The sequence below is a fragment of the Leucoraja erinacea genome, chromosome 25, assembly GCF_028641065.1.
Source record: "Leucoraja erinacea ecotype New England chromosome 25, Leri_hhj_1, whole genome shotgun sequence".
NCBI classification, from domain to species: Eukaryota; Metazoa; Chordata; class Chondrichthyes; order Rajiformes; family Rajidae; genus Leucoraja; species Leucoraja erinaceus.
Window position 1 is genome coordinate 26,545,514 of NC_073401.1, and position 12,725 is coordinate 26,558,238.

The window sequence follows — 12,725 nt, forward strand, 5'->3', positions numbered from 1 at the left end:
CTGTCCCGCTGAGATACTCCAGCATTTTGTGTCTCCGGTGTAAACCAGGACTTGCAGTTCCTTCTCACACATTCTCCCACATCCCTTAATTATTTTTAACAACTAAACATCAATTAATCTCCGATTCAAATGAATGAGGGGGCAGCACAATAGCATAGCTGGTAAAGTTGTTGCCTCACAGCGCCAGAGACCCAGGTTCGACCCTGAACACGGGTGGTGCCTGAATGGGTGAACGTGTGGGTTTAATCTGGGTAGTCTGTTTTCCTCCCACGTCCCAAAGACATACAGACAACTAATGTAGGCTCATTGGCCTCTGTGAAATTGCCCCTAATGTGTAGGGAGTGGATGGAAAAGTGGGATAATGTTGGCGTGGCCTTGATGCAAAAGTGGGATTAATGTTGGCGTGGCACTGTGAGGCAGCAGCTCCACCTGCTGCGCCTATCGTTTGAGAAATAATCGATGATAAGTGTGAGTGGAACATGGATGTGGGAGATTTGAAATTGAAACTCAAAATGCAATAAAGCAGAATCTGTTCCTTATGAATATACTCAAGTTATTACTGCAACTCAGTTAGCTGTTTCCGATATCAATTTTTATTTGTTTCGGGTCAAGACCCTTCTTCAGACTCGGAAGAGAATGATCCTTGACTAGACTACACAATTCAACAAGGGTACAAAGACTAGACAATAAGACATTCCAAAGACGTACATGTTTGTAGGTTAATTGGCTTGGTATAATTGTAAATTGTCTGTTGTGTGTAGGATAGTGTTAATGTGCAGGGATCAATCAGACGGTGGTCGGTGTGGACTTGGTAGGCCGAAGGACCTGTTTCCGCACTGTATCTCTAAACTAAACTATAAGGGTGTGTAAGGAATGTGAGCACTGCATCCTGCTGCTGCAGATCCTCTGTCATGTTGTATTTATCTCTTTTCAATACACTTTTGATTATTCCTGCGCCTTTGTTGGATCTTCTGATGCTCTGAGAATGGCTGAAATTTTATCTAAGTGATCCGTGTTGAGAAAGTCAGAAATTGTGCGCCTCTCACAAATCTCAGCACCATAGAATATGTAAAGCACGGAATAAGGCCATTCGGCCCATTGTGTCCCCACCAGTTGAACAAGATACCTCGCCAAAGAACCTTCTAGCAATTGGATCACGTGGCACAGCTGGTAGAACTGCTGCTTCACGGCGAGGCTTTATAATTGCCGCGGGACTTATTTACCATCGCCCGCCGGGGGCTTTGACTCTGACATTGGGAGGAGAACGAGGAGTGCAGGGGAGAATAAGACTTTGCCTTCCATCACAGTCAGGAGGAGATTTACTGTGATGGATGTTCGTGTAAATTGTGTTGTGTCTTGGTTCTTCTTCTTGTTTGTATGACTGCAGAAACCAAATTTTGTTTGAACCTCTGGGTTCAAATGACAACAAATAAATTGTATTTGTATTGTATTCCTTCTCTCCAGAGATGCTGCCTGTCCCACTGAGTTACTCCAGGTTTTTGTGTCTATCTTCGGTTTAAACCAGCATTTGAAGTTCCTTCTTACACCAAACGTCACCTATCCATGTTCTCCAGGGATGCTGCCTGACCCTCTAGGTTACTCCAGCACTTTGTCTTTTTGTTGTTTGTAAAGCTACATCTGCAGTTCCTTGTTTCTCCATTTTACTATCACAAGAGCTGGAGATCAGCTCATGGATGAAGCCTGCTCTCCACTCCTACAGCTGGCTTGAGCAGCCCTTCATACGGATAGGATGATTTGAAAACGATACTGCAGAATAAATCACTACTAAATCAACTATGTCATGTAAATGGCTTTATTTAAACCACATCTTATAAAAAGTACATGTTAAAAATGTTAATATTAACAAAAATAATGAACTAAGCATTAAACATATAACTATAGGTACAAAGCAAGAATTTCATTGTCCTATCTGGGACACATGACAATAAGCTCTCTTGAATCTTGAATTACAGCACATAAACATATTTTCATCAAATAGCTTTGCAATCCACATGTGAACAGTCTCATCTGGAACGATACACTAAATATCTTGCTTTAATACCAATTTCAACTTCACAGCAACTAGAGACATTAGCAGAATCGCTACACCGCTCACATCTGATTTTTGTTGCATTTGCTCTTGCTTTGCACCCAGTACCATATTTCCATCATTAATGCAAGCCTGATTTACGGGATTTGCATTACCCATCATCAGCTAAAAAGTTGAAATGTACAAGAAAAATGTACCTCAACTGAGGAAACATACTTCAACCTATCTGATATATACAGGTGCTTGAATACAATTTGGTGAGTAAGAGTGTATTATTGTTTTAATTATTTAATGCTTTTACTCTACTCGCACTTAAATTATCTTAACTGTCTAATTTTTATTCCCAGTGCTGAACAAATGTTATAGTCATGGTAAATAATGAGTCCACTGTCTGGTCAGCTGGAACCAGTTATTTGAAATGAGCCGAATCAGAATTTATGGACCCTGGGGTTACTAGCTTTTCGGTTCTGTTAAGGCACAGCTTCTGACGTTAGTTGTATGGGGTTCGCTGATGGTCATCGGAATACCCTCATGAAGATTTAAATGGATTAACTAAGTCAGTACAAGCGGGCACAAAGTGCCGGAGTAACTCAGCAGGTCAGGCAGCATCTCTGGCGAATGTGGATAAGTGACTGACCGGGTTGATGGTGGAGTCAGATACGATAGTGGCTTTGGATTGGCACATGGATATGCAGGGAATGGAAGGATATGGATCACGTGCAGGCGGAAGAGATTTAGTTTGGTGCTGGAGTAACTCAGCGGGTCAGGCAGCATCTTTGGAGAACGTGGATAGGTGACCTTTCGGGTTGGTACCCTTTTTGAGACTCAAAATCTGAATTGTCACCTATCCATGTTCTCCCAAGATGCTGCCTGACCCAATGAATTACTCCAGCACTTTGCATCTTTTTTTCATAAAGCAGCATCTGCCGTTCCTTGTTTCTCCATTTCAGTACTGGCACAGCTTTACAAAAAAAAGACACAAGGTGCTGGAGGAATAATGTAAATGAAAAGAAAAAATTGATGTGCAGATAACAGAGTTACAACCGAAAATATAGGACAAAAAATATATATCTTTGGCCTGCTCCACTGTTCACTTATGCATGGCTGAAAGAGTATTACAGTGATCATTCAGGGCGGACTTTGACATATATATCAGGCAAGTCAAAGCAACAGGTAAAGGGCAAAGCGAAGACTCATGGAGTGTATCAGAGATAGTTTACCAAATTGAGGAACCAATTTAGGAATAGCCTACATTAGATCTATTATTGTGCAATAAGCTTAATTGATAGTGCTGTGATGAGGTCTCTGGAGGAATTGACCTAATCCAAATATAAAATGAGATACCATATATTCAACATTAAAACTGGATAGACACAAAAAGCTGGAGTAAGGACAGGCAGCCTCTCTGGAGAAACGGAATGGGTGACATTTCAGGATTTCTGAACATTCTGAAGGATCTCAACCCGAAACGTCACCCATTCTTTCTCTCCAGAGATGCTGCCAGTCCCGCGGAGTTACTCCAGCTTTTTGTGTGTCTATCTTCGATTTAAACTAGCATCTGCAGCTCCTTCCTACACATTAAAACTCGAGGTATGTGAAGGAATGGAAGGAGGATGGTCATTCTCACACCATGTTGGAGGGAGTTCGGGCTATTCTCTCGGGGAATCTGCTCATCTTTTTTTAATCCCCTCGGGCAGAGCAGAGCTTAAACACGGACCATTTCCCTGCAATGTATGAAAGCACTGTATAATAAGACAATAAGACATCGGAGATAGGCCATTCAGCCTACGCCATTCAATCAGGGCTGATCTAATTTTCCACTCAACCCCACTCTTGCCTTTTCCCTGCAACCTTTGATGCCCTTCCTATTCAAGAACCTTTCAATCTCACAGCATTTAAATAACATTTGGACAGGTACATGGATAGCTTTTCACTGTACCTCGTCACACATGACAATAAACTAAACTAAACTCGAACGTTAGCAAATCAAAACGTTAGCTTCGTGTTTTTCCCTCCCCAGATGCTGCCTGACCCGCTGAGCATTTCCAGTCTCTTCTGTTTCTTTTTGTATACTTTAAAGATAGTGTGGAAACAGGCCCTTCGGCCCAGAGTCTGCAGCAAACAGCGATCACCCCATTTACCAGCACTATCCTACACAATAGGGACAATATACAGAAGCTAATTAACCTACAAACTTGTACGTCTTTGGAGTGTGGCAGGAAACCGGAGCACCCAGAGAAAACCCACGCAGTCATTGGTAGATCATACAAAGTCAAGATCAAACCCGGGTCTCCGATGTTGTAAGGTGGCAATACTACCTCTGTGCCACTGTGCTGCACCATTTTTTTATTTTATACATTTAAGGGTATACTCGTGCCAATATATATCATAGTCTCAGAATAAAACAACATTGGATTGGAAACTAAAATATTGTAGTTTACACAATTACAACAAACACATTATGGATTCTGGTTAAAATTAGACGCAAATCTCATTTGATTTTCTGAAGATGCATGTTCAGCCTGATTTTAATTAGTGTTCACCATTTTCTGTCACGCATCAGAAATCCATTTGTAAATTGCAGAAGAATGGATTTTATTACAAAAAAAAGGTTATGGTAAATAAGCTATCAGAGCAGTGTGAAGGGTGTAATTAAAGGCCTCACATTCTCCCAGATGCAGGAGAAGTTCAATCTTTGTTAACCAGCTTCAAACACATTCTCATCAAGGTGTTAATTCCCTACTGAGCACCAATTCACTGGGCGTCGTTCATATTTTCTAGGAGCAGAATTAGGCCATTCGGCCCATCAAGTCTACTCCTCCATTCAATCATGGCTGATCCAGCTCTCCCTCTCGACCCCATTCTCCTGCCTTCGCCTCATAATCTCTGACACCCTTACTAATCAAGACTCTGTTAATCGCCTAAAAAATATCCATCGACTTGGCCTCCACAGCCGTCTGTGGCAATGAATTTCACAGATTCATCACCAGCTAACTAAAGAAATTCCTTCTGATCACCTTTCCAAAGGCACTTCCTTTTATTCTCTAGTGCTCAGCAGGCTGTGTCATTCCGAACCAAACACTTCACCCTCTGGCAGTGGAGATGCAGATCTGCAGCGCTTCCAGGAGTGTTGAAACCAGTAGATGTGGATACTCCTGTTAACGTTAAAGTTCGGATCTTCAATGAGATCGCTTTGGCTAGTGATTGTCGGCAAGAACACTTCTAAACCATCACGCACGGTGGCATTGGAGGCACCGTTCAGAAGCAGCAGGAGGAATTAGGCATTAGTGATCGCCAGTCACCGATAGAGTTCTTAAAGCATTTTCACCAAGGCTTCTGTAATAGAATGGTGAGTCATACAATTCTGCTTCATGTACACTGCGTGGGAAATTAGTCATATCTTTGGATTGTAGGTTCTCTTCTTTGGAGCAGGTCCCACGGCAAATTATTAAGAATTCAGAACAGGGACTGGGACCAGTCACGGCGACAACTGCGGTTCTTATCCACGACGTACGTCAAAAGGCCTTCATTCCACCTACGCATGTTGCACGATTGTTTTAAATATAACTTTCCATAAATAATCCCAGAGGCAACACCGTTTCACCGAGCCTTGTTGATGTCCTTCGTTCCTTAGCGTTGACAGGTACCCACTCACCAACTAAACTCACTGCTAAAGACCACTGCACTCCCTGGAAATCTTCTCACACAGGGACAGAACAGTTCATTACACACAGCTAAACCTAGAAGGTAATAGTCCGTCCCCAAGGCATGACACTTTGTGTTCTCGGGGTTGATACTGAAAGCAATATACAACTCCGTAAAACCAGTTTCCTCAGCACCAGGTCCATGAAGCTTCTCTCAATTAAATAAATAAAATTCACATGTTGCTTTCTTCAGCAAGCTTCATGTTGTCAGTGAAGCTGATGGAACACGGAGGCTCGTACATTTCTAGCTTCAATTTGATCGCCGGCTCCTTGCTTCCTGCTGCTGCCATCTCACCGATGGGAGTTATCGAAGATCTCAGACGCTAGAATTCACGTAAAGAAAAGCTGGTTTATTTGTGTTTCGATTTGAGACTTTACTTTCAACTGTAAAGATACGGCGTGGAAACAAGGGCGTTGGACCACCGAGTCCACGCCAACCAGCGATAAACCCCTTACACTAGCACTGAAACTAACAGAGGAAGAGTTTTAGTTTTAGAGAGACAGCCTACAAACAGGCCCTTTGGCCCAGCGAGTCCACACCGACCAAAGATCACCTGGACACTAATTCTATCCAACACATCATGGACAATTTACAGAAGCCAATTAACCTACAACCTGCATGCCTTTGGAATGTGGGAGGAAACCGGAGCAAAGAAAACCCATGCAGTATAAGGGAGAACGTACAAATACCCTACAGACAGCACCTGTAGTCAGGATCGAACCTGGGTCTCTGGCGTTGTAAGGCAGCAACTTTACCACTGCACCAGTGTGCTGCCTTGCTATGGCCGTGCTGAAAATTTATGACCTGGATTTTCATTGAATGGTCCTCACCCAGTGCCTTGTATTCCACGTATGTTTGATCGCACTCCCAGACAAATGACGTCAAGGTATTTTTCTGTCCCTTACACCATTTCCTGCTGTTTTCACCATTTCCCTTATAAAGCACAGAAGAGTAGAATGGCCCCGACCCGAAAGGTCACCTATCCATGTCCTCCAGAGATGCAGCCTGACCCGCTGAGTTACTCCAGCACTTTGATTATTTGAAAAATACAGCATGGAAACAGACTCTTTGCCCCATCGATGCCATGCTGACTAGTTCTATGACGGCACAGTGGCGCAGCGTTAGAGTTGCTGCCTTACAGTGCCAGAGACCCGGGTTCGATCCTGGCTGCGGGTGCTGTCTGTACAGAGTTTGTACGTTCTCCCTGTGACCACGTGGGTTTTCTCCGGGTGCTCCAGTTTCCTCCCGCGCTCCAAAGACGTACAGGTTTGTACGCTAATTGACTAGGCAAAATTGAAGATTATCTCTAGCAGGTGTATGACAGTGTTAGTGTTTGGGGATCGCTGGTCGGCGTGGACTCGCTGGGGCGAAGGGCCTGTTTCCGCTCCGTATCTCTAAACTAAACTAAATCATTGGTCTACCAGCGGCACACTGCGAGCAGCTCTCCCCGACCCGTCGCCATTCTCACCTGAATAAATGAGCCTTTGCTGGTGTACAGGGTGTGCACAGCTGCCAGTGGGATCCAGATGATGGAACAGAGGGAGATGATCCAGCCGAGGCCCTCAGCCCAAGGGGGGTACTTGTATGTTTGACCGTATCGGGCAGGACTGTAGCGGACTATGCTGGACACCAGGATAACCTGCAGGGAAGCAACACACGGCATCAAAGACTAGTTTGACAAACATTAAATGTTGCTGAATGAATGTATCAGATAAACATTTTCATGAATTGCACCGTCATAGAGTCGTAGGATAAGGGAGAGCCAGTGGATGTGGTGTATCTGGACTTTCAAAACGCCTTTGACAACCTTTAGAATGGAGATGAGGAGGAATTTCTTAGTCAGAGTCTGAAGTCTTAGTCTGAAGTAACAAGGAGTAGCAAGAGCCTTTGACCCTTATATTGTGAAATGTACACAACCTTTGTCAAGGCTTGGGGATAGGGGGTGATAAGTAAAGGTGAGGGACTATGAATTGATACCAAATTACTTTTAAGTCGAAAGGCAGGAGGGTTGAAACAAGACCACTGATAACATATCATTTTATTTCACAACACGTTATAATTAGCCATTTAAAATCAAAACTCCAATAAATAATAACTCAAATAGAGAAAGACCTGGAGAGATTGGATGAGGAGAGGATGTTTACACTAGCGGGAGAGTCTAGGACCAGAGGGCACAGCCTTAGAATAATAAGATATATTTAGAATGGAGATGTGGAGGAATTTCTTTAGCCAGAGAGTGGTGAATCTGTGGAATTCATTGCCACAGACAGCTGTGGAGGCCAAGTCATTGGGCATTTTAAAGGGAGATTGGCAGGTTCCTGATTTGTAAGGGTGTCAAAGGTTTTGGGGAGAAGGCAGGACAATGGGGTTGAGAGTGAAAGAAGGATCGATCAGCCATGATCGAAGGACGAAGTCAACTCGATGGGCTGAATGTCCTAATTCTGCTCCTGTAACTTATGAACCTGTGAACCACTGGTCGCCTCCAATCTCTGAGGAGTTGTCATTGTTTTGGGAGGGGGAGAATTAATGGTCAAGGAACTTAGCCCCTCCCTGAATCGATGTGATCTCCCTCTCTATCGCGGATAAGAGCGTTATTGGGAAGTTTAGTTACTCACTGTGACCAGCAGTGGAGAGACAACCCACCAGCACAGCTTGAAAAAGAAATTTGGTTCAGTTCCCAACATCTCCTTGTAGTTGGCAGATAATCTACGAACACCTGCAACAGAATGCACACACAACACAGTGAGGATGTTGCTCTGTAACCACAACGTGGCTGATGAATAGTATCTTGTTTCAAAGAGGACGTGTTTATTACTTAATTACAGTATAAGCATAAACATTATTAAGAGCAGTGTTGATTTTTCAGCCAACTCATAGTAGAGTGGAGATACAGGGAACTGCAGATGCTAGTTTACCAAAAAAAAAGACACAGGACTGGAGTAAAGGTCGTTAGGAGGGGAGAGAGAATGGGGGTCTGGCCTATCGCACCCTTCAGGTCGGCTGCGGGGACAGAGGTGGAGGGGCGAGGAGAGGGACGTGGCGTAAAAGGAAAAAGATGGCTGGAGACCTGGGGCAGGCAGCCTGGGACTTGCCTGGAATGGGCACCGCTCATAAGAACTGGAGCATGGACATTGCACAACAGCACAGTTTGGGAACAGCTCCAACCAAGACTGCAAGAAATTGCAGGGAGTTGTGGACGCAGCCCAGACCATCACCAAATCAACCTCCCTTCCATTGACTCCATCTACACTTCACCCTGCCTCAGCAAAGGCCACTAACATAATCAAGGACCAGACTCACCCCGATCACTCCCACTTCTCTCCTCTCCCATCAGGCAAGAGGTGAAAATGAACACCTCCAGATTCAGGGACAGTTGCTTCCCAGCTGTTATCAGGCGACATAACCATCCTATCACAAACTAGAGAGCGGTCCTTACCTACCATCTACCATCTAAAGAGATCTTTGAATTTTCCCTCAGCTTAAACCTATGTCCTCTGATTGTCGATTCCCCTACTCTGGGCAAGAGACTCTGTGCGTCTACCCGATCTATTCCTCTCATGATTTTGTACATCTCTACAAGATCACCCCTCATCCTCCTGCACTCCACGGAATCGAGTCCCAGCCTGCTCAACCTCTCCCAGTAGCTCAGACCCTCGAGTCCAGGCAACATCCTCGTAAATCTTGTTTGTACCTTTTTCAACTTCTCTTGTTTTATAATCTGGCTGGATCTAGCAAATGAAACACTTAATATATTTAATCCTTCTGCTCAGGCACTCTGCACAAAGCTCTCCCGTGTAGTTCAACACATGCCCATACTTGTGGGATAGAGATAATGCTGAACTTGGCAAATGCAGGAGGAGACAGTTTACTAGTTTAAAGGTTAATAAAAAGAGATAATTGAGGCAGTTACAATAACAACATGTAAAAGACACGTGGATAGAACAGGTTTAGAGGGATACGAGCCAAAGGTTGGCAGGTGGGACTGGAGTAGATGGGGCATATTGGTCGGCATGGCAAGTTGGGTCAAAGCTCCTGTTTCTCTGCTCTATGACTATTTGCGATTCACCTGCTGTCTTTTGGATATTTTTAAGGCAGAGATGGACAGATTCTTGTAGGGGTTATGAGAAGAAGGCAGGAGAATGGGTTTGAGAGGGAAAGATAGATCATCCACGATTGAATGGCAGATTAGACTTGAATGAAGGGACAAATTACCTAATTTTGCTCCCATAACCCATGAACTTATTTATCAGGACAGATCATTAACTTATCCGTGTTACTGCAAGAGGGGCAGAGAGAAGATGTGAACAGGGTTCGGAAGGGAATCTGGTGGAAGTGGAGGGCAAGATCTAGACAAAATAAAGCAAGATATCTCACAAAAGCAAGGGGGGAGCACAGCATCGGGCTTCTGAGTGTCAATAAGGTAAAATGAAGATTGTACCATAGAACCAACAAACGGCCAAAACTTCAAAGAAAGCCAGGAACATGAGTGACACCACGGCTGTGTAATGATCCATTAGTTGGAAGAAATAAATTCCGCCCTTTTAAAACAAAACACGAGAGTTAATTAATCACCTTTTGTTGCATAAAGATAATGTGATATTTCTAAATGACTTTTAAAAGGCGTTTGGACAGGAGCAAACTGGATTGGTTTTATTAAAATCGAACAATATGTCGATGGCCCACACGACCTTTCTTTCCTGTAACTACTTCCCTGCTCTCCAAAAGCTCTAAACCATCCCTGTGGCTCTAGATTGTAGAGAGTATAGATCTACTTTCTGCTCTGTGTGGAGTCAAATGATTCTGGCTTCATTTACATGGCACTTGAAAAGCGCTATACAAATAAAATTATTATTATTATTATTATTATTATTATTATTATTTACAGTGGTGCAGCTGTAGAGTTGCTGCCTCACAGGGCCAGACACCCGGGTTCGATCCTGACTACAGCTGCTGTCTGTACGGAGTTTGTACCTTCTCCCTGTGACTGTGTGGGTTTTCTCTGGGTGCTCCGGTTTCCTCCCACACCCCCAAAGACGTGCAGGCTTCGGTAAAAATTGTAAATTGTCCCGAGTGTGTGCAGGATAGTGCTAGTGTATGTGGTGATCGATGTTCGGCGCGGACTCGGTGGGCCCATGGGCCTTTTTCCGTTGTGCATCTCTGAAGTCTCAACATAAAAACCATGGTCAACATTCAATCCCAGTATTTCTCCTGAACATCCACTAAAAGAACAATACCTGTGTGACGTTGGGAATTCCAAGCAAAAAGGCCACACAACACACAGCAAGAACCACGAGTTCTTTGCGTCTGAAAAATTGCAGCAGACTCGTCCCCCAATTGTCCATCAGACTGACCACCATCACCTCCACCATGGCGAACTAGAACGGAACGAGTTAGAGGATTTATTAACAAATAAAATGTTCAGAATCAAAAACATTCACCACATAGCTTACTGCAAAAATAATCTGCACTTCTATATTTTCAAAACAGAATAAAACACACAAAATACTGGAGTAACTCAGCAGGTTAGGCAGCATCTCCGGAGAACATGGATACGTGATGTTTTGGGACGGGTCCCTTAATCGTTCAAAATCTGAAAAACGGTTCCCACCGCAAACATCACCTATCCACGTTCTCCAGAGGAGCTGCCTGACCCGCTGACATGCCAGCATCAAACTAATCTCCTCTGCATGCATGAGATCCATATCCCTCCATTCCCTGCATGTCGTTTTCACCCTTCTGTACCTCTTGCCTGATGGGAGAGGGGAGAAGAGGGAGAGTCCGTGGTGAGACTGATCCTTAATTATGCTGCTGGCCTTGCCGAAGCAGCATGGTGTAAATGGAATCAATGGATAGGGAGGTTGGATTGTGTGATGGTCTTGGCTACAACCCACCCGTCCCCAGCCTATGATTTCCCTCGGGTTTAACCCTTCCCCCGACTCCGCGTTCCTTCCCACCCAGCCTTGGGTTAAACTAATGAATATTTACCCCTTCACCCCGTTATAGCAGACAATCGGCAATAAGGAACGCTATCCCCTCTCCTCCCCGCGGTGCGTTATAGCGAGGGTTTCCTGGATGTTATTTATGTGTATTACACTTACAGCTATGCTGCGGTAAGAAAGGGTTTCATTGTTCCGTTGTCGGTACATTTGACAATTAAACACTCTTGACATGACTTCAGACACAGCTGTGAGATCTGCTCTTAGCTGGCAGATGACACCTAGTCTCTTACCTGGCTGTCCACTCCCAGGCAGAGGAGCATGAAGAAGAACAGACTGGCCCACATTGGGGCAATTGGCATGGTTACAAAGGCCTCCGGATACACGACAAACACTAGGCCCGGGCCTGCCGGAGGCAATCAGACGTGAAATTAGTCAGAAAACTCTGCCGAGGACATTCGTCAACAATGAGATTTCTAACTCTTCCCGCAGCCCGACAATATGCATGTTTAGATTTATTATTGACAGGATCTCAAACAACTGTTTGATCAAATTTTTTAGTTTAGTTTATTATTCTCACATGAAAAGTGAAACGCTTTTTTGTTGCATGCCATCCAGTCAGTGAAAAGACTATACATGATTATCTGTACACAGTGGATGGCTTGACTGTAGAGGAGAAAGGGAACAATGTTTAGTACAAGGTAAAGTCCTGTAAAGTCTGATTAAAAATAGTCCGAAGGTCTCCAATGAAGTAGATGTAGGTCAGGTCCGCTCTCCAGTAGGTGAAAGGACGGTTTAGTTGCCTGATAATAGCTGAGAAGAAACTGCCTCTGTATCTGGAAGCGTCCATTTTCAAGTCATAATCTGTCTGAAGAAGGGCTCCGACTCTAAATGCCACCTATCCATGGTCTCCACAAATGCTGCCTGATCCACTCCAGCACTTTGTGTTCATCTTTGGTAGACCTACAATTTCAAACATTCATTCCAAACATTTATCTCCCTCCCTTCCTGTCTGGTGAATTGCTCCCATTATA

General features: G+C 44.1%; 1 protein-coding gene across 1 annotated transcript in view; it reads right to left on the bottom strand.

Moving 5' to 3' along the window:
- Positions 1-1,797: 1,797 nt before the first annotated feature.
- LOC129709165 (sodium- and chloride-dependent GABA transporter 1-like) overlaps positions 1,798-12,725 on the bottom strand; it is a 56,186-nt gene continuing 45,258 nt past the window's right edge. The window contains 6 exon segments of the mRNA XM_055655322.1: positions 1,798-6,077; positions 7,224-7,394; positions 8,371-8,471; positions 10,194-10,293; positions 10,990-11,130; positions 11,985-12,097. Of these exon segments, the coding sequence (XP_055511297.1) occupies positions 5,928-6,077; positions 7,224-7,394; positions 8,371-8,471; positions 10,194-10,293; positions 10,990-11,130; positions 11,985-12,097 (776 nt within the window). The 3' untranslated portion in view covers positions 1,798-5,927.